The 23281-nt window shown below is 63.3% G+C and overlaps 3 protein-coding genes across 3 annotated transcripts; 1 reads left to right on the forward strand and 2 right to left on the reverse strand.

Moving 5' to 3' along the window:
* The first annotated feature begins 189 nt into the window (after nt 1-189).
* GGCX (gamma-glutamyl carboxylase) lies at nt 190-11410 on the forward strand. Its single transcript, XM_068421578.1, has 14 exons — nt 190-272; nt 1298-1456; nt 2179-2344; nt 3697-3775; nt 3856-3962; nt 5376-5539; nt 6319-6581; nt 7729-7860; nt 7935-8086; nt 9711-9880; nt 9965-10095; nt 10174-10321; nt 10398-10593; nt 10665-11410. The coding sequence occupies exons 2-14, from the start codon at nt 1306-1308 to the stop codon at nt 10819-10821; spliced, it is 2016 nt and encodes a 671-aa protein (XP_068277679.1). The 5' UTR covers nt 190-272; nt 1298-1305; the 3' UTR covers nt 10822-11410.
* MAT2A (methionine adenosyltransferase 2A) lies at nt 11025-15730 on the reverse strand. Its single transcript, XM_068421579.1, has 9 exons — nt 15574-15730; nt 13900-13977; nt 13668-13790; nt 13460-13572; nt 13240-13383; nt 12943-13161; nt 12682-12864; nt 12470-12603; nt 11025-12163 (listed from the first exon to the last, which is right to left on the reverse strand). Exons 1-9 carry the CDS (start codon nt 15662-15664, stop codon nt 12061-12063), a joined length of 1188 nt encoding a protein of 395 aa, XP_068277680.1. The 5' UTR covers nt 15665-15730; the 3' UTR covers nt 11025-12060.
* A 2137-nt stretch (nt 15731-17867) lies between these two features.
* Nucleotides 17868-22471, reverse strand: LOC137675460 (histone H2A.V). Its single transcript, XM_068421580.1, has 5 exons — nt 22313-22471; nt 19384-19461; nt 18752-18865; nt 18516-18645; nt 17868-18010 (listed from the first exon to the last, which is right to left on the reverse strand). Exons 1-5 carry the CDS (start codon nt 22454-22456, stop codon nt 17949-17951), a joined length of 528 nt encoding a protein of 175 aa, XP_068277681.1. The 5' UTR covers nt 22457-22471; the 3' UTR covers nt 17868-17948.
* Nucleotides 22472-23281: the final 810 nt, after the last annotated feature.

Raw genomic sequence — 23281 nt, forward strand, 5'->3', positions numbered from 1 at the left:
CGGTGCCCTGTGACCTCTGACCCCTGACCTCTGACCTCTGCCCCCCTCCCCCCCCCCCGCAGGGCCGGCGCGGCGGAGGCGGGGGGAGGGGGCGGCGGAGCGACCCCCGGGCCCCCCCGATCCCCCCGCCAAGGGCCCCGGCCCCGGCCCCGGGCTCTGCCGGCGCCTCCTGGGCTTCGAGCTGCGGGACGTGACGCGGTGGCACCGGCTCGTCCGGCTGCTGCACCGGCCCGAGGACCCCGCGGCGCTGGGGGCCTTCCGGGGGGCCTTCGGTGAGGGGGGCGAGGGGGGCTGGGGGGGGGGTCCGAGGGGACCGGGGGGGTTCGGTGAGGGGGAGATCGGGGGGCTGGGGGGGGACTGGGGTGATCGGGGGGGGGTCGGAGAGAGGGGACCGGGGGCCTGAAGGGGCCTGGGGGGCTGCGAGGGTCCGGGGGGACCGGGGGGGCTGCGAGGGTCCGGGGGGGGCTTTGGGCAAGGGGCTCGGGGGGGTCCGGGGGGATCAGGGGGTTGGGGGGGGACTGGGGGGATCGGGGGGGTCCAGGGGCCTGGGGGGGGGCTTCACTGAGGTGGGGTCGGGGGGCTGGAGGGGGTCCAGGGGGATCGGGGGGAGTTTGGTGAGGGGGGACCGGGGGGATAAGGGGGGAACCGGGGGTGTGGGGGGGGCTTCAGTGAGGGGGGGGTCAGGGGGGCTTTGGGTCAGGGGGACTCTGGGGCACCGAGGGGACTGAGGGGGGTCTAGGGGGACATGGGGGGCTTCGGGGGAACCGGGGGCTCTGGGAGGTGGTGAGGCTTTGGGGGGGGTCTGGGCACGTGGGGGGGCTCAGGGGGCTTGGGGAGGGGGATTTGGGGGGACCTGGGTGTCGGGGAGGGGACACCCAAGTGTCTGGGGGGGGACCTGGGTGTCAGGGGGGCACCCACGTGTCTGGGGGGGACCCACATGTCTGGGGGGGACCCGGGTGTCAGGGAGGGGACCCACGTGTCGGGGGGGGACCTGGGTGTCAGGGGGGTCCCGGGGGTCCCGGGGGGCGGCCCATGTGTCTGGAGGGGACCTGGGTGTCAGGGGGGGACCCACATGTCTGGGGGGTCCCAGGTGTCCCGGGGGGGGCCCCAAGTGTCCTGCCTGTGACACGTCACCACCCGAGCGAAGGTTGCGCCAGAGATTTGGTGGCAGCGGAGGTGGGGGGGGGGATGAGGGGGGGGTCAGTGTCCTCCCGGCCGCCTGCGTCCCCTCCTGGAGGCCTGGCGGGGGGTTGGGGGGTGCCGGTGTCCCTGACCCCCCCCCCGTGTCCCCCCCCAGGGCTGCTGATGGCGCTGGACGTGCCGCAGGAGCGGGGGCTGGCGCAGCTGGACCAGCGGTTCCTGGAGGGGCTGGAGGTGTGTCGGTTCCCGCTGCTGCCCTTCCTGCGGCCCCTGCCCCTGGACTGGATGTACCTGGTGTACGGCGTCATGTTCCTGGGTACGGGGACGGGGGCTGGGGGTGCTGTCCTGGGTGGCACTGGGTCAGAAATGGGGGTGGGATGGGGATGGGAGCCATGGTGGGGACTGGTACTGGGGTGGGAATGGGGACAGGGACAAGGGGGGGACCAGAGAAGGGTGGGGACATAGATGGGGACAAGCAGGGGGTGGCACTAGGACAGTGTGTGGGACAGGGACCATGATGGTAAAGGGGGATGGGCACAGAGGTGGACACTGGGGGGTGGCACTGGGACAGAAATGGGTGAGATGGGGACGGGTGGGGACTGGCACCAGGGTGGGAATGGGGACAGAACCAGGGTGGGACCAGGGAAGGATGGGGACAAGCAGGAGGTGGCACTAGGACAGTGTGTGGGACAGGGACCATGATGGCAAAGGGGGATGGGCACTGAGGTGGGCACTGGGGGGTGGCACTGGGACAGAAATGGGTGAGATGGGCACGGGTGGGGACTGGCACTGGGGCAGGAATGGGGACAGGGACGAGGGGGGAGCTGGGGAAGGATGGGGACACAGATGGGGACAAGCAGGGGGTGACATCAGCATAGTCTGTGGGACAGGAACCACGATGGCAAAGGGGGACGGGCACCGCGATGGGCACTGAGGGGCGGCCCTGGGACAGGAGCCACGTCCCCGTGATGGGGCTGGGCACCTGGAGGGCCCCCCCGGGGCGGGCTGGCACAGGGCCGATGGCCGCGGTGTCCCCAGGGGCGCTGGGTGTCATGGCGGGGTGCTGCTACCGCCTGAGCTGCGTGGCCTTCCTGGGGCCCTACTGGTACGTGCTGCTGCTGGACAAGACCTCCTGGAACAACCACTCGTACCTCTACGGGCTGCTGGCCTTCCAGCTGGCACTGCTGGGCGCCGACCGCTACGGGTGGGCACCCGCGTGGCCCCCCACGTCCCCCCGCCACCTCCACCCTGCCACCGTCACCCCTGGGGCATCACAGGGGGCCTGGGAAGCGGTTGTGGGGTGGCACTGGGGATGCTGGGTGGGGAGCGTGGGGTGGGGTGGCACGGGTGCTGGTGGCATCCGTGGCTCTCTGGCACCTGGGGGTGGCACAGTCCTTGGTGTCCCCCATGGGGTGGCACAGGGATCCCCCCCTGCACCGGGGTCCCGTCCCCATGGCTCTGTGTCCCCTGGGGGTGGCACAGTCCTTGCTGTCCCCCATGGAGTGGCAGAAGCTCTGGTGTCCCCCATGGGGTGGCACAAGCTCTGGTGGCACCTGTGGCTCTGTGTCCCCTGGGGGTGGCACAGGAGTTGGTGTCCCCCATGGGGTGGCACAGGGATCCCTCCCTGCACCAGGGTCTCATCTCCATGGCTCTGTGTCCCCATGGGGTGGCGCAGGTTCTGGTGTCCCCCATGGCACTGGGTCCCCATGGGGTGGCACAAGCTCTGGTGGCACCTGTGGCTCTGTGTCACCTGGGGGTGGCACAGGGATCCCCCTCTGCACCAGGGTCCTGTCGCCATGGCTCTGACCCGCCATGGTGTAGCACAGTCCTTGGTGTCCCCCATCAGGTGGCACAAGCTCTGGTGTCACCCATGGCACTGTGTCCCATGGGGTGGCACAGGGATCCCCCACTGCACCAGGGTCCTGTCCCCCTGGCTCTGTGGCCCCCAGCTCCTGCTGTCCCCTGTAGCACTGGGGTCCCCTGGCTGTGTGTCCCCAGGGAGTGGCACAGGCCATGGTGCCCCCACTGATGGCACCAAGGTCCACCTGGCTAGGGTGACAAAGGCCCCAGGGTCCCCTGTGCCACCAGGTCCCCATGGGGTGGCACCGACCCTGGTGTCCCTGCTGGCACTGGTGTCCCCATGGGGTGACAAAGGTCCTGGGGTCTCCTGTGCCACCAGCATCCCCATGGGGTGACAAAGGCCCCGGGGTCCCCTGTGCCACCAGGTGCCCATGGGGTGACAAAGGCCCCGGGGGTCCCTTGTGCCACCAGGTCCCCACGGGATGACAAAGGCCCCAGGGTCCCCTGTGCCACCAGGTGCCCATGGGGTGACAAAGGTCCTGGGGTCCCCTGTGCCACCAGGTCCCCACAGGGTGGCACAGACCCTGGCGTCCCCATGGCACCATGTCCCCAGGGGGTGTCCCCCACAGCATCGGGGTTTCCCCGCGGTCCCCATGTGGGGTGGCACGTGTCCCCCACATCAGGGGCATGGGGGGTGACAGTGGCCTGGCCACCCCCTCTCCCCGGTGTCCCCGTGACCCCCCCGTGTCCCCGCAGGTCCCTGGACGGGCTCTTCCGCCCCCAGAAGAGGAACGCGCACGTCCCGCTGTGGAACTACGCCCTCCTGCGCGCCCAGGTGGGGCCTGTCCCCTGTCCCTGGCCACCGGGGTCCCCTCCGGGACCACCCCTCACCCCCTCGTGTCCCCCCCACCCCAGATCTTCATCGTTTACTTCATCGCGGGGCTGAAGAAGCTGGACGCTGACTGGGTGGGCGGGTACTCGATGGGCTCCCTTGCCCGGCACTGGCTCTTCGCGCCCTTCAGGTGAGGAGGAGGAGGGTGAGGGGGAGGGTGAGGATGAGGAAGGTGATGGGGGGTGACAGGGATGGGGTGAGGATGAGGAGGATGGGGGGGGACAGGGTGAGGATGAGGAGGGTGAGGGGATGAGGATGAGGGTGATGGGGAGGGGGTGAGGATGAGGAAGGTGATGGGGAGTGACAGGGATGGGGTGAGGATGAGGAGGCTGGTGGGGAGGGGGTGAGGATGAGGAGGGTGAGGGGGTGAGGAAGAGGGTGATGGGGAGGGGGTGAGGATGAGGAAGGTGACGGGTGACAGGGACGGGGTGAGGATGAAGAGGGTGATGGGTGAGGATGAGGAGGGTGACGTAGATGAGGATGAAGAGGGTGGGGGCGTGAGAATGAGGAAGGTGATGGGGGGGTGACTGTGAGGATGAGGGTGACGGGCAGGGTGAGGATGAAGAGGGTGATGGGTGAGGATGAGGAAGGTGAAGTAGATGAGGATGAAGAGGGTGAGGGGCACGGTGAGGATGAAGAGAGTGAGGGCGTGAGAATGAGGAAGGTGATGGGGGGGTGACAGGGATGGGGTGAGGATGAGGAGGGTGAGGATGAGGAGGGGGGTGACCATGTGAGGATGAGGAGAGTGACGGGGAGGGGGTGAGGATGAGGAGGGTGATATAGATGAGGATGAGGAAGGTGATGGAGATGGAGTGAGAATGAGGAGGGGGGTGACAGTGTGAGGCTGACGGTGACGGGGAGGGGGTGAGGATGAGGAGGGTGATGTAGATGAGGATGAAGAGAGTGAGGGGAACAGGGTGAGGATGAGGAGGGTGACGGGGTGAGGATGAGGCTGACGGTGACGGGGATGGGGTGAGGATGAGGAGGCTGACAGGGCAGTGAGGATGAGGGTGAGGAGGATGACGGGGATGGGGTGAGGATGAGGGTGAGAAGGTGAGGATGAAGATGAGGGTGATGGAGGGGGTGAGGATGAGGAGGGTGAGGAGGGTGACAGGATGAGGAGGGTGACAGGGGGATGAGGACGAGGAGGGTGATGGTGATGGGGCAAGGATGAGGGGGACGGGGTGAGGATGAGGGGGGTGACGGGGTGAGGATGAGGCTGACGGTGACGGGGATGGGGTGAGGATGAGGAGGCTGACAGGGCAGTGAGGATGAGGGTGAGGAGGGTGACGGGGATGGGGTGAGGATGAGGGTGAGAAGGTGAGGATGAAGATGAGGGTGATGGAGGGGGTGAGGATGAGGAGGGTGAGGAGGGTGACGGGATGAGGAGGGTGACGGGGATGAGGATGAGGAGGGTGACGGTGATGGGGTGAGGATGAGGGGGGTGAGGGATGAGGATGAGGGGGGTGAGGGATGAGGATGAGGAGGATGATGGGGGGGTGAGGATGAGGAGGGTGAGGCCGAAGCCGGGGCGGTGCCACAGGCTGGTGCTGTCGGAGGAGCTGACGAGCCGGCTGGTGGTGCACGGGGGGGGGCTGGCGCTCGACCTCTCCGCCGGCTTCCTGCTCTTCTTCGACGCCACGCGGCCCCTCGCCCTCCTCTTCGTCACCTACTTCCACTGCATGAACTCCCAGCTCTTCAGCATCGGTGAGGCACGGCGGGGGCACAGCACCCACCCCCCCCAGAGCACCCCCACCCTGGGCGGGGGCACCCAGACACCCCCCAGAGCACCCCCACCCTGGGCAGGGGCACCCAGACACCCCTTACCCTGGGTGGGGGCAGCCAGACCACCCCCAAAGCCCCCTTACCCTGGGTAGGGGGGCACCTAGACACCCTCTACCCTGGGCAGGGGCACCCAGACGCCTGCCCCAAAGCCCCCTTACCCTATGTGGGGGCACCCAGACCCCCCCCCCGAAAGCCCCCTGAGCCTGAGCAGGGGCACCCATGCACCCTCTACCCTGAGTGGGGGCACCCAGAGCCCCCCCCCAAAGCCCCTTTACACTGGGCAGGGGCACCCAGACCCCCCCCTAAATACCCTTACCTTGGGTGAGGGCACCCAGACCCCCCCCCAGAACACTCTGAGCCTGAGCAGGGGCACCCATACACCCCCTACCCTGGGTGGGGGCACCCAGACCCCCCCAAAACATCCTTACCCTGGGCGGGGGCACCCAGACCCCCCTCAAAACACCCTTACCCTGGGTGGGGACACCCAGACACCCTCTACCCTGGGTGGGGGGCACCCAGACCCCCCCCCAAAGCCCTGTTACCCTGAGTGGAGGCACCCAGACCCCCCTCAAAACACCCTTACCCTGGGCAGGGGCACCCAGACACCCTCTACCCTGGGTGGGGGCACCCAGCCCCTCTCCCCTCCCCCTGGGTCCCCCCGCTGTCCCCTGGGGGCGTCCCTGAGGCCTGTCCCCCCCCAGGGATGTTCCCCTACACCATGCTGGCCAGCAGCGGGCTCTTCTGCCACCCCAGCTGGCCCCGCCGCCTCTGTGCCCGCCTCTGTGCCCGCTGCCCGCCCTGGCTGCGGGGGGGGCTCCCCAGCACCCAGCCCCCCCGGCCCAGCCCCGACTGCCACTACGGGGGGCGGGGGGGCCTTCGGCCTCGCCAGCATCTGGCCGCCGCCTTCACCCTCCTCTACGTGCTGGAGCAGCTTTTCCTGCCCTATTCCCACTTCATCACCCAGGTGGGGGGCAAATATGGGGGGTAGGAGGGCACTGGGGGGGGGGGGGGGCATTTGGGGGGCATCAGGGGGCATTTGTAGGGACGTGGGGGGTATTTTGGGGGATGTGAGGGTGTTTTGGGGGATGTGGGGGGCATTTTGGGGGATGTGGGGGGTATTTTGGGGGGTGGGGGGGCATTTTTGGAGACATTTTTGGAGACATTTTTGGAGACCTGGGGCTATTTTTGGGGACGTGGGGGGTATTTTGGGGATGGGAGGGGTATTTTGGGGGATGGGGGGGGCATTTTTTGGGAACTGGGGCTATTTTCGGGGACGTGGGGGCATTTTTGGGGGGGATATGGGCATTTTGGGGGGGGACACGGGGCATTTTGGGGACATGGGGGGTATCTTTAGGGACATGGGGGGTGTTTTTTGGGGACATGGGGGGTGTTTTTTGAACGTGGGGGCATTTTTTTGGGGACATTTTTGGGGCCTTGGGGGTATTTTTGGGGACCTGGGGGTATTTTTGTGGATGTGGGGGCACTTTTTGGGGACATGGGCATTTTTGGGGGGGACATAGGGGGCATTTTGGGGGCCATGGGGCTATTTTTTGGGGGACATGGGGGACATTTTTTGGATGTAAGACGATTTTTTGGGGACATAGGGGGTATTTTTTGGATGGGGGGGGACATTTTGGGGGACGTGAGGTGTATTTTTGGGGACCTGGGGGCACTTTTGGGGATGTAGGGGACATTTTTTTGGATGTGAGATTATTTTTTGGGGACGTGGGGGGCATTTTCGGGGACATTGGGGTTATTTTGGGGGACATTGTGGGGGGTGAAGGGACACTTGGGGCTGGGGGCTGCTGGGGGGGGGACATGGTGGGGGGGGGCTTGGACTAAGGGCAGTGCTGGGAGGGGGATAAGGGGGTATTATGGGGGGGCAGAGGGATGGGGGGGGACACTGGGGCACATGGGGACAGCGCTGGGGGGGGACACAGCGATGGGGGGGTAAATGGGGGGGTACAGGGGCCCCCGTCCCCTCCTCGTCACCATGGGGGGGGAGACAGGACACATGGGGGGGATGTCGTGTCCCCTCAATGTCCTGTGTCCCCTCAATGTCCTTCCCCCTCCCAATGTCCCCTGTCCCCCCCCCTAATGTCCCCCCCCAGGGCTACAACAACTGGACCCCGGGGCTCTACGGTTACTCCTGGGACATGATGGTTCACTCCCGCTTCCACCAACACGTCAAGATCACGTATCGCGACGGGCTCACGGGGGCCGTGGGCTACCTCAAACCGGGGGTGGGCGAGCTGGGCACCCCAGGGTGGGGTCCCAAAGCCGTAGGGGGCGTCCTCACCCTCTGTCCCCCCCCCAGGTGTTCACGCAGAGCCGGCGCTGGAAGGACCACGCCGACATGTTGAAGCAATATTCGCTGTGTCTGAGCAGCCTCCTGCCCCGCTACAACGTCAGCGAGCCCCAGATCTACTTCGACATCTGGGTGTCCATCAACGACCGCTTCCAGCAGAGGTATTGGGGGGGACACCCCGATTTGGGGGGGAACATCCCCATTTAGGGGGTTATGGGGTGCTGAGGAGCTGTTTTGGGGTAGGTTGGTGGACCCTTGTGTGGTTGCCCTGGAGCCCCACGGCTCCTTGAGCTCTTGCCTCAACCGGTTGCAGGAGCTGGAGGTTTTGGGGGGGGACACACCCCAATTTAGGGGGGGAAACCCCAATTTAAGGGGGTTATGGGGTGCTGAGGAGCTGTTTGGGGTAGGTTGGTGGACCCTCGTGTGGACGTGGTCACCATGGAGCCACACGCCGTGGGTGCTGCCGCTGCTCCTCAAGCTCTCACCTTGGCGTGACCAGTTGCAGGAGGTTTTGGGGAGGACACCCCAATTTAGGGATTTATGGGATGCTGAGGCACTGTTTGGGGTAGGTTGGTGGACCCTCATGTGGTCACCATGGAGCCCCATGCCGTGGGTGCTGCGGCTGCTCCTTGAGCTCTCACTTCAACTGGTTGCAGGAGCTGGAGGTTTTGGGGAGGGACACCCCAATTTAGGGGGGGACACCTCAATTTAAGGGGGTTTATGGGGTGCTGAGGAGCTGTTGGGGGTAGGTTGGTGGACCCTCATGTGGACGTGGTCACCATGGAGCCCCACGCTGTGGGTGCTGCCGCTGCTCCTCAAGCTGTCACCTTGACTGGTTGCAGGAGCTGGAGCTGGAGGTTTTGGGGGGGGACACCCCAATTTGGGGGTTTACGGGGTGCTAAGGAGATGTTTGGGGTAGGTTGGTGGACCCTCATGTAGACGTGGGGGGGGACATCCCAATTTAGGGGATTATGGGGTGCTGAGGAGCTGTCTGGGGTAGGTTGGTGGACCTTCATGTGGCCGTGGTCACCATGGAGCCCCATGCCGTGGTTGCTGCCACTGCTCCTCAAGCTGTCACCCCAACTGGTTGCAGGAGCTGGAGGTTTTGGAGAGGGACACCCCAATTTAGGGGGGGGACACCTCAATTTAAGGGGGTTTATGGGGTGCTGAGGAGCTGTTTGGGGTAGGTTGGTGGACCTTCACGTGGATGTGGTCACCATGCAGCCCCCACACCGTGGGTGCTGCCGCTGCTCCTCGAGCTTTTGCCTTGACCAGTTGCAGGAGCTGGAGGGTTTTTTTGGGGGGACACCCCAATTTAGGGGGTTTATGGGGTGTTGAGGAGCTGTTTGGGGTAGGTTGGTGGACCCTCACGTGGATGTGGTCACCATGGAGCCCCACGCTGTGGGTGCTGCCGCTGTTCCTCAAGCTGTCACCTTGACTGGTTGCAGGAGCTGGAGGTTTTGGGGGGGACACCCCAATTTGGGGGTTTACGGGGTGCTAAGGAGATGTTTGGGGTAGGTTGGTGGACCCTCATGTAGACGTAGGGGGGGACATCACAATTTAGGGGATTATGGGGTGCTGAGGAGCTGTCTGGGGTAGGTTGGTGGACCTTCATGTGGCCATGGTCACCATGGAGCCCCACGCCGTGGTTGCTGCCACTGCTCCTCAAGCTGTCACCTCAACTGGTTGCAGGAGCTGGAGGTTTTGGGGAGGGACATCACAATTTAGGGGGGGACACCTCAATTTAAGGGGGTTTATGGGGTGCTGAGGAGCTGTTTGGGGCAGGTTGGTTGACCCTCGTGTGGACGTGGTGCGGGCGCCCTGGTCGCCCTGGAGCCCCACGCCATGGGTGCTGCCGCTGCTGCTCGAGCTCTCGCCTTGGCGCGACCGGTTGCAGGAGCTGGAGAATCGGTTGGATCCTCACAGCGACGTCGTCTTCATCGCCGACTTCCCCGGTACGACCGAAAAGACCCCTGAGGGGTTGGTTTTTTGGGGTGCACCCCAAGAGGTGGACACTGACCCCTTATTTTTTACCCCAGGGCTTCACCTGGAGAACTTTGTGAGCGAGGACCTGGGCAACACGAGCGTGCGGGTGCTGCGGGGCGAGGTGCTGGTGGAGCTGGTGGAGCAGCAGCAGAACCGCTCGCTGCGGGAGGGCGAAGGGATGCAGGTGAGGGGGGTCTTGGTGGGGTCACCAAGAGGTTTTGGGGGGTTTATGGGTGCTGACCCCCCCCCCCGTGTCACCCAGCTGCCGCCGGGGCAGTACCACAAGGTGCACACGGTGTCCCCGGAGCCCTCGTGCTACATGTACGTCTACGTCAACACCACGGCGGTGGCCCTCGAGAGGAACCTCACGCGGCTGCAGGAGCTGCGCGACCGCGTGCGCAACGGCACCGGTGAGCGCCGAACACCCCTGGGGACCCCCCCCAAAATAAAATCCCCCTCTAAACCCACCCCCCCACACACCCACAGAGACGCAGCCGCTGCCCCCCGAGCTCCGGCCCATCCTGGGGGAGCCGCCGCCGGCCGGGACCCCCGCGGACCCCGTGGTGACGGCGTTCCTGCGGCACCAGCGCCGGCTCGAGGAGCGCGACCGCCGCCGCGACGCCGGCCTGGCCCGGCGCCTCCACCGCTTCCTCCGCAAGAAATATTACCTCTTCCGCCGCAGGTGAGCCCCCCAAATCAGCTTTTTTTACCCCAAAATCCTGTTTTCTCCCATCACTGACCCCCCCCTCGCAGCGCCCTGATGACCTGCATCGCCCTCCGCAACCTGGCGCTGGGCCGCCCGCCCCTGGAGCAGCTGGCGCGGGAGGTGGCCTTCGCCAACTGGCGCGGGGAGGAAGAGGAGGCTGGGCCCGAGGGGGAGGGGGGGGGGCAGGGGGGTGCTGAGCTTTAAACACCCCCAAACCCACCCTTTAAGCCCACCCCCCCCCCCATATTTCCCGCAGCTGCAGGTTGAGGCAGGTACGGTCCAAGTTTTATTTGGAATTGGTGAAATCGAAACAAAAATGTAATAAAACCTCCAGAAATATTAAAAGAAAACAAAAATAATAAGAGAAAGCCCCTCCCCTCCCCCCCCCCCCAACCATCACCCCCCCCCCCCACAACCCCAACCAAGGCACTTTTTGGGGGGCACTGACCCCCAGCCCCGGGCCGGGCAGGTAAACAAGTCGGCTTCTCTGTACCACACCGACCAAATGCGCCGCGATCCCGGGGCCGGGCGAGCCCCAGCGCTTGGCCTGGCCCCTTCCCCTCAAAAAAACCACCCAAATTCCCCCTTTTTTACCCCAATTTGGAAGCCTGGGTGGGGGAAAGGTGGCTTGAGGAAGGGGGGGGAAGGGTTTTTGGGGAGGGGTGGGGGGGGCTTTCAGGAAAATCCAGAGCTGCCGTCTGAGCCCGGGGGGGGCTTCTCTGTACTCACGCCCCCCCCGCGCCTCAGCACACAATAAATAGAGGAAAAAAAAAATATAACATTCAAGTATAAAGGGCCAAATCCTCCCCTTTTTCCCCCCAAATATAAAGCTCAGCTGAGCCGGGGGTGGGAAAGGTGAGGGGGGGGGTTGTTGTGCAGTTGTGGAGTCGCTTCAGCTTTTTCTTATAAAGAAAATGAGAAAAAAATGAAAAAAAAAAATGATAAAATATTTTTTTCCGCTATTAAACCCACAAAGGGGGGGATTTGGGGAGGGGGGGTGTTAAAACCATCTCCCCCCCCACCCCAAATAAAAAAATGTGCATTCTCTGAGAGATTAAAATCAGGGGGAAGAATAAAACCAGCACCAGCGAGGTCCCAGGGGGAGCAGAAATGTGTGTGTGTCCCCCCCGCCATGGGGACAGTGATGGGGGGGTGTCAGGGCTTTTTTTTTTTGCCATCTCTGAGCTCAGACGTCGCAGATTTTGGTTAAAAAAAGAAGCCAGAAGGATGAGGGGACACATGGAGGTGGGGGGGGGACATCGGGGGGACACAGGGAGAGGCACGTGGTCCCCACGCAACCGAGACGAGAGAGAGAAAAGAGGGGGGGGCAAGGAGCTCTTCCCCCCCCAGCACCTGCGAGCTTCTCTGTAGCCTACGCCCGCAGGAAAGGGGGGAAAAAGCCCTAAAAAGGCTTTTTTTAACTTTTTTTCCACTGAATTTTCCTCAATATTTGAGTTTTTTGGGCACTTCCCAGGGGAAGCTGTCCCTACCGAAGTGGCCGTAGGCTGCAGTGCGCTGGTAGAGGGGCTTCTTCAGCTCCAGCTCCCTGGAACACACAAGGCCGGGACTCAGCACCTCGCGCCTTCACCCCCTTTTTATCCCCCCCCTGTGGTGTCACCTCCATCAGTGTCACCTCCAGCGGTGTCACCTCCGCCTCGTCCCCATCCCCAGGGACACCTGGACCTCCCCCCCGTTGCTTGTGGCAGATACTCACCCCCTCCACGTTCTTCTCCTCCTCTCTCCTGGTTCCAAGCGGTGACAGCGGCTGTGCCGGGGACCCCCCCCCCCAGTGTGTGTCCCATGTGTCCCCCCCCTCCATTTTCCTCTCCCAGCCCACCCTGGCGCTCGTTACCTGACGATCACCCCGGGGCGAAGGTCGAAATTCTTCTTGACGATCTCCAGCAGCTCCCGCTCGCTCTTCTGCGAGGTGCCGTAGTGGAAGATGGAGATGGACAAGGGGTGGGCGACGCCGATGGCGTACGACACCTACAGGGGGGCACAAAATAAGTCCCAAGAGCCCCCCCCCAAAAAGAGTAGGGAAGGGGAAACCCCACCAGCACCCACCTGCACCAGCACCCGGCGGCACAGCCCGGCTTTGATGAGGGATTTGGCCACCCACCGCGCGGCGTAAGCGGCCGAACGATCCACTTTGGTGTAATCCTTGCCCGAGAAAGCGCCGCCGCCGTGAGCCCCCCAACCCCCGTAGGTGTCCACGATGATTTTACGCCCCGTCAAACCGGCGTCACCCTGCGAAGGGGGGATTCACACCGTCACCGTGTTACCGGCGTCACCGGTACCGGCATCGCCGTGAAAAGCCACCCATACCTGGGGACCGCCAATGACGAAGCGGCCGCTGGGCTGGAGGTGGTAGATGGTGTCGTCGTCGAGGTATTTGGCCGGCACGACGGCTTTGATCACCTTCTCCTTGAGCGCGTCGCGCATCTCGTCCAGGCACACCTCCTCGTCGTGCTGCACCGAGATGACGATGGTGTGCACCCGGATGGGGATCACGGCGCCGCGGTCCTGCATGTACTGCACCGTCACCTGCCGGAGCGACGCCGCGGGGGGTTACGAGGGTTTGGGGAGCCCAAAGGGAAGAGGGTTTGTAGGGGGGACCCTCACCTGCGTCTTGGAGTCGGGGCGCAGCCAGGGCAGCGTGCCGTCGCGGCGCAGCTCGGCGAGTTTGGCGTTGAGCTTGTGGGCCAGGACGATGGTGAGGGGCATGCACTCCTCCGTCTCGTCCGTGGCGTAGCCGAACATCAGCCCCTGGGGTAGAAGAAGGGGGGGCTATGAGGCCACCATGGCTCCTTGCCACGGTGGCTCGTGCAGCGCAGGGACTCACCTGGTCGCCGGCGCCGATGTCCTCCTCGCTGCGGTCCAGGTGGACGCCCTGGGCGATGTCGGGCGATTGCTGCTCCAGGGCCACCAGCACGTTGCACGTCTTGTAATCAAAGCCTGGGGGGGGTTGAGAGCAGGGGGGTAAAGCGGAGGCTGCGGCGAGCCCGGCGCGGCCTGAACCTCACACCGGTGGCCACCGCGGGGGCACGTACCTTTGGAGGAGTCGTCGTAACCGATGTGCTTGATGGTGTCCCGGACCACCTTCTGGTAGTCCACAGCGGCCCGCGAGGTGATTTCCCCCGCCAGTAAGATCATCCCCGTCTTCGCCACCGTTTCTGAAGGGAAGGAGGACGGCGTCAGCGCCGGCGTCACCCACTCAGCGCCAGCGTCACTCACCCAGCTCCGGCGTCACCCCACGTGCCCCCCCGGGAGGACGCAACTCACCGCAGGCCACCTTGGCGTCGGGATCCTGCTTGAGGTGGGCATCCAGAACGGCGTCGCTGATCTGGTCGCAGATTTTATCTGGAGAAGGGGGGACGCAGAGAGCGGGAGGCTGTCGGGGCGGCGTGGCACGGCCCGGCCCGGCACGGCCCTTCCTTCCTGAGCCGCCGTCCCTCGGCACGGCCGAGCCCACGCTAAGCCGGGGAGCGGAGCCGCGGCCAAGCACAAGCCTCCCCTTAAGCCGGCGGCCTCCCGCGGCGCACACAGCCCTCGCCTTGTCCCCGCGCCGGGTTATTAGCCTGGAATTTCAGGCATTTACCAGTTAAGCTCCAGTTACAGTCGGGTCAAGGCTTGGGCCACCTACGGCATCGCCGACAGGGACCCGGCACCACAGCGCGTGGCTCCCCGGCAGCTCTGCCCCCAGCTCCCGGGGGGGTGCCTGGTGCTGGCAGCCGCCCAGCCACCTCCCACCAGACACCCAGTTCCCCCCAGTAACCGGGATGTTTTATTCTGGGAGATGGGAAAGAGCCCCGGCTCCTGCTGCCGGCGCTTCCCAGGGGCTCGGCGGGGAACAAGGGCCCGTGGACGTCCTTGGCGGCGACCTTTCGGGGCCGGATTTGGGAGAGGACGAGGGAAGGCGGCTCCCCCGGCCGCTTCTCGGGGTGAAAGAGCGAAGGAACGGACCTTGCACCCGCTCAACTCCCGTCCCCTCGCCCAGGGCGTCATCTCGGGTACGGGGAACCCTCCCAGCGAGGGGTGGGAGCCCCAAAGGGACCCCCAGAGCGCAGGGTGCCCACCCCCACGGTTACGCCGTCGGGTGCTGGTGGCCGAGCGGGACGTACCGATGCTCCGGGGTGATGGGAAATGGCGTCTGCGGGGTGGGGGGGGGGGGGGGGATGGCGGGGAGCGCCCGGGGAGCAGCCGGGGAGCGGGTGCGGGCAGCTGCCCGCGGGCAGGGGCAGGCAGCTGCCTGCGCAGCTTCACAGTCATGTGCCCAACACCGGCGAGCACAAAGGCGGGGAGGGAGCCCGGCACGCCATGGCACCGCGCTGGCACCTGGCCTGGCAGCTGGAGCTGGGGGGGAGGGGGGGCACCTAAAACAGCCCCCCATGGGGGCAGCTGTGCTGGGGTGGGGCACATCTGGGGAGCCCCTGGGTGCTCCAGCACCACCCGGGGCAGCCCGGTGCTGGGTGGGGACTCCCGTGGGGGGGGTGTAGGGTGCTCTGAGGGTGGTGGGGGCGGCCCTTCGCCGGGCCTGTCACCCGGGGACACCCCCCACACCCCCGGGGGGGGGTGACCGGGGACACCCCGGGGGGGGAGAGACACACACCCCCCCGGGTGCTGCTTAGTCACGGCTGAGTCACGGCGGCCCCCGGCGCCCCCCCGCCGTTGCGTCACCCGGTAAGACCCCCACCCCCCCAGTGAGAGTCGTGGCGTGTCCCCCGTGTCCCCCCCCCACCCCCCCGCCCCACGCGGGAAGCACGTGCGCGCCGGGGGCCCGCAATGCGGCGCGCGCGCCCGGTGGCGTCACCTCCCCCCCCCGCCCCCCCCCCCCCAACCTGTCCGGTGCGACCCCCCCCCCCCATCCTTCTCCTCCTCCTCCTCCTCCTCCTCCCCGCGCGCGCCGCCGGGCCGCGCCTGCGCGTTCGCCGCCGTCCCCGCCGCCGCGGCCCGCACCTGGATGCCCCTCGCCCACGGACTCGGAGGTGAAGAGGAAAGTGCCCTCCTCGATGAACACCTCGTGGAAGCCGTTGAGTTGCCCGTTCATGGCGGTGATGAAGAAGGAGGAGGAGCGGCGGCGGGCGGGAGCGCGGAAAGCGGCGGGTCCCTCTAACGGCCGCTGAGGACTAAGTGAGGCGCCCACCGCCCCGCCTTTATTTATAGCCTCCTCGCCCCGCCCCGCCGCCTCGCCCTGCCAATGGCGAGCGCTGAACGCGCCGCGGGGGCGGGGCGGCCGGACCACTGCGGGCGGGCGGGGGAGGTGCGTTACGTAACGCCGAGCGCGGCGTCCCCCGCTGCCGCTGCCCCGCGGTCCCCGCGGCACACCGGGCACCGAGCGGCGACGGAGTGTCGGCCAGGCCTCAGATCCTTCCCCTCAGGGCGCGGCGGGGCGGGCGGGAACCGGCATCCCCCTCCACAGCCTCCCCCGTGCAACCACATGGAGCCTCCCGCGCTACCCGGCGGCGCGAGGCGCGGGGCGGCGGGCGCATGCGCGGTGCCTCTTTGGCGGGCGGCGAGGACGGGGCCCCTCCCCTCCCCGCCGCCATCTTGCGCGCGGAGCGGCCCCGCCATTGTGCGGCCCTCGGGCCCCGCCGCCCCCCCGGTACCGGCTCCCCGCGCCCCGCCGCGCCCCCCCCGGGGCCGCCCGCCCGCCCCTCGCCTCCAGGCGCCCTGCCCCATCACCTCCCGCCCCACCCCAACACCTCGCGCCACCATCTTGTGACAATGGCGGTGGCGTCACCACGGCCAAGGGTGCGCAGGCCAGGCCGGTCCTGTCAACCGGTACCGGGTCCGTGGGTCCACCTGAGGGGCTGCGGCCCGGCGGGACAGGGCTAAGGCCATGGACAGCACCAGGGGCAGGTGGCCAGCGTGGCCTCTTGGCACCTGATGCAACCGGCCACCAGTGTTGCCAGTGCTGGAGCCTTCCCAGCTCCCTCCTCCTCCTCCCACCGGCCTGCGGCACCTGCCCGGCTCCGGCCTGGCGCGGGTCAGCCCCTCCCTGGGGTCAGGCGCCGGCACGCAGAGCCCCAGGAGCCAGCTGCTTGCCCAGCCTCTCCCTGGGGCGCAGGGTGTGCCGGGATGGGGCTCACGGGAGCCTGGACAGGCCACAGCGAGGGAAGGGCTGGGCAAGGAGCTGCGCAGCCAGGACAGACGGACAGCCAGGCCCCACGGGCACGGGACAGACAGACATCGGGCACCCATGAGGACAGGACAGACGGACACCTGACACCCCATATGCCCAGGGCAGATGGGACAGCCAGGACCCACGCACCTAGGTCAGATGGAGACACCCAAGACAAGACAGACAACCAGGACAGACGGACACCCAGTACCCTGATACGCAAGACAGACGGACACACAGGACCCACCTGTCCAGGACAGACAGACACCCGGTACCCTGATACCCAGGACAGATGGACACACAGGACCCTGATACCCAGGACAGACAGACACTCGGTACCTTGATACCCAGGACAGATGGACACACAGGACCCTGATACCCAGGACAGACAGACACCCTGTACCCTGATACCCAGGACAGATGGACACACAGGACCCACCTGTCCAGGACAGATGGGCACCCAGTACCCTGATACCCAGGACAGATGGACACCCGGTACCCCGATACCCAGGACAGACAGACACACAGGACCCTGATACCCAGGACAGACGGGCACCCGTGACCCCCTCAGAGGCAGTGGGGCCCAGGCAGCCCCAGTGCAGCGCAGGGGCAGAGCCCTGAGGGCAAACCCCGCCCCTCTTCCCTCCTATTTGCATAAGGGGGTGGGGCCACACAGCTCAGCATCTATTTACATATGGGGCGGGGCCACATTAGCATTTGGCACAGGACAGGGCCCCGCTGGCACCCACCCAGTGCCTCTCCCTGCAGGGGCAGGGGGGGCCCAGCTGTCACCTCCCCTACCCCTCTAGGTCCCCCCCCGCTGCCCCACAGAGCCCCACCACCCCCCGCCGCCTGCCCCCCACCCCGATACCACAGCAGAGGTGGGATTTGATTCATTTTTTGTAAAAAAAACGGGTTTATCCCTTCCATTTTTGTATAAAATGCAGCGGGGCGGCCGAGCCCCCTGCCCCGACTGCTGCCACCCCCCCCCCACCCCCCCCCCCAAGGTGTCAATCTAAAGCCCAGACCAAACGTTTCCTCTCTACAGTCAATCATCTACCCTCTTGCCTTGGAGCTATTCCTTAAAAACCACCAAAAACCACCAAACAAACCAAAAAAAAAAAAGCAATTTCCACGTATCCCCAAGATTTCTTCTGTCCCGGGTACAGTACGGAGGGAGGGGGGGTCAATTTATCCCCCCCCCACCTCTCTACGCCGTTTTTTGTTGTCCCTTCTTGCCGATCAGAGACTTGTGGATGTGGGGGATGACACCTGCGGGGAGAAGAGGAGAATAGATAAAATAATCACACATTTCCCCCCAAAAATAACTCCGAGAAACCTTCATTTCCCAGCGGAGTTTTACGCTCACGCTTCCTCCCGCCCCACCGCTCGCGCATTTATCACCGCTGACAAATTCCCTCTGTATTATCCCATATTGATTTTTTTAGGATTTTTTAAATGTTTTTTTTAGGATTTTTTTTAGGATTTTTTTAGGATTTTTTTTAGGATTTTTTTAGGATTTTTTTTAGGATTTTTTTAGGATTTTTTTTAGGATTTTTTTAGGATTTTTTTAGGATTTTTTTTAGGATTTTTTTAGGATTTTTTTTAGGATTTTTTTTAGGATTTTTTTTAGGATTTTTTTAGGATTTTTTTTAGGATTTTTTTAGGATTTTTTTTAGGATTTTTTTTAGGATTTTTTTTAGGATTTTTTTTCCTCCTTTTGCTAAAATTCCAAATTAGGGAGAAAAATGAGGGGAAAAGGGGGGACGTCACCCACCTCCGCCGGCGATGGTGGCTTTGATCAGCGAATCCAACTCTTCATCGCCGCGGATCGCCAGCTGCAAGTGGCGGGGAGTGATGCGCTTCACCTTGAGATCCTTCGAAGCGTTGCCCGCCAGCTCCAGCACCTGCCCAGAGGAAAAAAAATCAGGAAGAATCCCAGGATTCCTCAAAAAAAATGAGGTTTTGGGTTGTTTTTTTTTAATTTGTTTTTATTTTTTTAAAAGGACTGACCTCAGCGGTGAGGTACTCGAGGATGGCAGCACTGTACACCGCAGCCGTGGCACCCACTCGCCCGTGGCTAGTGGTCCGAGTCTTCAAGTGTCTGTGGATCCGGCCCACTGGGAACTGGGGGAGGAGCAATTAACATCTCATTAACCCTTCTAACCCGCTAAATATTTGCATAATTACACACTACGCCTGTGATTTTAGCTTCCAGGAGCTCCTATAACAACGTTAGCTCCTATAATGGGAGCTTTAAGGAGGGAGACACAGAAGCCACTTGTGGCAGATTGTTTCCCCGTGGGATTTCAAAAAAATCCTAAAAAAATCCTAAAAAAATCCTAAAAAAATCCTAAAAAAATCCTAAAAAAATCCTAAAAAAATCCTAAAAAAATCCTAAAAATTCTCGCACCCTTCTCTTGTAGGAGAGACTGATCCCACCCGAGTCAGGACCCGGCCAGGAGCACACAGCCCCTGTAAGCCCAAGGCATCACTCCATAATGACACCAAAAATCACAAACCATGATGTTTTCACCCAAAAAAAAGGAGGATTTTGGGCAACCTGCCTCCCCAAAGTGGAAGTTTTACTCAAAAATCCTGTTTTATGAGGAAATCAAGGAACAGACGCCGCTGTCGCGCCTCACCTGCAGCCCAGCTCTCTGTGAGCGTGACACAGCCTTCGCCTTGGCCTTCCCGCTGTCCTTTCCCGCCTTACCACCAGCCTGCAAGAGAGAAACGCGCTGATTAATTCATTTTAATTAATCTTAATTAATCCAGAGAGACCTGCTGCACTATAATCCAGCTCCCTGCTGCTGCAGGAAACCTTTTGGTCTCGCAAACGACCCGAAACAAGGCAAATTTGAGGAGACAAGGCTGTGCAGCAGCTGCTTTATCATCCCTCTCGCTTCCTGCTATTCCCATTATTTCCCAGAAAAACACCAAATGGAGGGAAACCAACCCAAAAACAAAACCAAACCCCTTTTTTTGTGCAGGAACAGTTTGATTTCAGATTCGTTTTCCCTGCTCTGAAGGCGGATGCTGACACGGCTGCTGTTCCGGTACGTAGGAATTTGCAGCCCAGGATTCCAGGGCAATTCCCTTCCTGCTCCGGAGCAGGAAAAAAGTCATCAGGGAGCCCCAGAAATCACAGATTTAATGAAAAATGCGAGAGTTTGGAAGCCACTGAGAAGCAAGAAGAGCCGGACGCGGGTTCGCCGAGCTCTCGCATCAGCCTTAAGGAAATCTCACCTTTAACGAAGGTGAGAGCAGCAGGTGATGGAAAGATAGACAGAACCTGCTCCCTCCGTGTGAAAAACCACATTTACCAACCCAAAAACCTGCTCTGTTTCAGAAACAACAACTCCAAGCCCCAAAATTAAGTCTCCCGGCCCGCGACAAGCGGGGAAGTGCCCGTGCAGCCACTGCAGAGGGAAACCTGAGCCCTAAAACACGCCGGATCCTCGTCATTCCTGTTTTTACATCACTTCTTGACTCCATAATCCCCTCCTTAAAAACAAAAAGGGAGTGAGCTGAAAGCTGCCACGGGCCCTTCCCGCTCACTGAGGAGAATCGTAGGATCCAGAGATCCCCAGTGACGCTAATTAAGCGTATTAGTGTTTAAATTAAGACACCGGCTTAACGCGGGGATGTCCCAAGATCCGTGTCCCGTCCCAGCGAGGTGGGAGTTAACACCACGCGCTCGCAGCGGCCGGGTTTAAACTCAAACGCTGAAAAAAAATAATAATAAAGAGGGAAAAGATTCAATCTGGAGGCAACAAAACAAGCAGAGCGGCACCGGACGAGGGGGGTTCCTCCTTGTAGCAGCGGAAATGCCGGCGCTCGGCAAAGCCGGTCGGTGTTTTGGTAGCCAAGGGCAGGACAGAGCGTCTTTAGAAGCGGTTTGTCACGAGAGGGGCTGTGGGAGGACTCGGAGACGCGTCCAGAAACGCTCTGAAGCGCCGACTCGACGCTGCTTTCGCTGCGGCGAAGGGTCAGGAGTTACTTTGATCGGGAGAAAACAAACTTCAAACACCACGAAGGGGGATCGGGGGATATTTCCTCGCTCGGGAAATAAAGAGAGAGCTCTGGGAAAAGCCCTGGCTGTTCCCACCAACGGCTTTGATCAGCCAGCTGCGAACTTTCCCACTTCTCCAGCGAGTTTTCCAGCCGGCAGCTGCTCGCCTGACGCTTCTTCACACGATATTTAACCAAAAAGAGGGAAGAAAAGCCTCACGGCGGAAGTCCCAAGGTTTGCCTCCGTCTTCACCGACACCTCGGTGGGGTTTGCAGAGGAAACGCCGCAACGGTTTCCCACAGCCGAGCTCACCCCCCTCCCGGCGGGGTAACGAGGGCTCCTTGACGAACACCACGGAGATTTCCTTCTCCTCGGGACGCGGGGGCTCAGCGGGGTCGGAGACGGCGGCGATTCGCTTCTTCATCGGCAGGAGACCGCGCCGGCGGGCGCAGGAAGGCGACATCTCCTTCCCTCCTCCCCACCGAAGTCGCTCGCTGGAAGCACGTTCCCCCCTCGAAACCCCCCCGGGTCTCTCGCAGCCAGCAAACGACTTTTTTTTTGTCATCTTCTCGTTTCGAACGGGACTAAAATACCCCAAAAAGCAACTTTTTATCTATTGCCACAAGTTCTGAGGGTTGCATAATCTCCCCGAGCATTTCCACGTTAACCCTTTAGCCATCAGGGCCTTTATCTCCCCGCTCGGGAAACCTTCTCGTATCCTAAACAACAGTTACACACCCCGCAGCCGCCACTTCCACAGGTTTCAGACCCCAGGGAGGATTAAACGTCGCATTTCTCCCCCTACACGCTCAGACTTTTCCTCGGGAAGCCACCGGCGAGCTCTGCCGAGAGCCAACGCGTCGGTTAGAAGCCAAATCATGGAAAATCCAACACTCCTTGGGGCAGGCGGCCGGGCAGCTTGACACGACGTCCTTCGGGCCGCTCGCTCCGTGTTTTACACCCCGACAGTCACTTCCTCACTACACAAATCAACTTTTTAAACATCTAAAAGCACGGAAAGGAGCTGTAAAAGAGGCACTTTCCCTCCACAGCTGTAACTGATGGGATAAAAGGCTGTCGCGGCGTGTCGCAGCGTGTCACAGTGTCACGGCAAAGCTTTGACAGCCCAAGGGTGTCACCGGCTCCATCGCTCGCCTCGGAAGTCACCGGTGAAGCGACACCCACCGCCCTCTCCCGAAGGGCCTCACAACGCGGCCCAGACGCTCCGGTCACACAACGGCGGCCCCGCGGGGAGGCCGAAGCGGCTTTGGGGAGCGCATCCAGGCCCCCGGGGAAGGGGGAAGCTCCCCGGGGAGCCCCGTGATGGCGCCGTTTCCATGGTCACGGGTGGCTGACGGCGCCTGGCACCGGAGCCCCCCGCTCCTCTCACCGCCGGTGCGCGGCCGCGGTGACAGCGGCGCCTCCAGCCCCCCCCCCCCCACCACCACCTCCCCGGGGCGGCCTTGTCACCCCCAGGCCCGCAGCCACCCCCCTCCCGGCCGCGGGCCTCCCCGGAGCCCCCCGGGAGGAACCCAACCACCGCCCCCGCCGCCCCTCACCATGGTACCGCCGCCGCCGCCCAAACTCAGGACCCGAATCTGCCGCTGGAGCCGCCTCAGGAACCGCCAGACAATAAACCGCCCGGACGAGAGGAGGGAGCCCGGCCTGCGGCGGCGAACCCCCATCCAATCAAAGTACCCCATACTAGTTTGAACGTCCCGCTGCCGCCAATCGCGGCGCCAGTTCTTGCCCACTCGATGGCTCCGCCCCGCGGCCCGTCTAACGGCTGTTTTTCCTTTGCACACGGCACGCAGGGGTGAGGGCGACAGGGGGGGCGGGAGGCGTGCCCCGTGTCTGGCCTAGAGATGCACTGAATGACGCGACCACCGACCAATAGAAAGAGAGAACTGTGTCGTCACAGGCGGGGCTAAGCAGACAGACAGCTCTGGGAACCAATGGAAGGAGAGAAGCCTTTCCCGCCCATTCTCTCCCCCTCGCCGTCTCGGTGTTGTTTGTTGCACGGCGCTGAGGGGAGCCGGGGGCGGGGGGGGGCTCGCCCGGCTCCGCGGCTGGGCCCGGGCCCCGCTAACGGACAAGGTCCCCGTCAGGGCCTGCCCGATCACGGGCCGGGGTCTCCGGACAGGGCCAGCCCTCCCCGCGGCCTCTGTAGGCCTCAGAGCCGCCCCACACACTCGGTTATCCCCGACCCCCCGCTCCCCTCTGAGGGAGGACGGAGCTTCCCGCCTGCCCCCCCCCCCCCGATCCAGGCCCTGTCATCACCCCCGCGGCCGACTGAAGGGTTTGGGCCTGAGGCACAGCTTAGAAACACTTAAACCGGGGTTACAAACCAGCCAGGCCGCTGGCAGTGCCAGCTGCGGGCCTGGAGGAGGCGGCTGAGGTGAGGGGACTCCCACCCAGGTGACGCTGAGGCCTCGGTGAACGTGGTACCTTTGAGTCCTTCCCTGTGTGTTTTTTCAGGAAATAAAGAAATAAAGGCTGGTCCTGCCCCGCAGGATAAGTGAGGTAAC

The sequence above is a fragment of the Nyctibius grandis genome, chromosome 33 (assembly GCF_013368605.1).
Source record: "Nyctibius grandis isolate bNycGra1 chromosome 33, bNycGra1.pri, whole genome shotgun sequence".
NCBI lineage: Eukaryota > Metazoa > Chordata > Aves > Nyctibiiformes > Nyctibiidae > Nyctibius > Nyctibius grandis.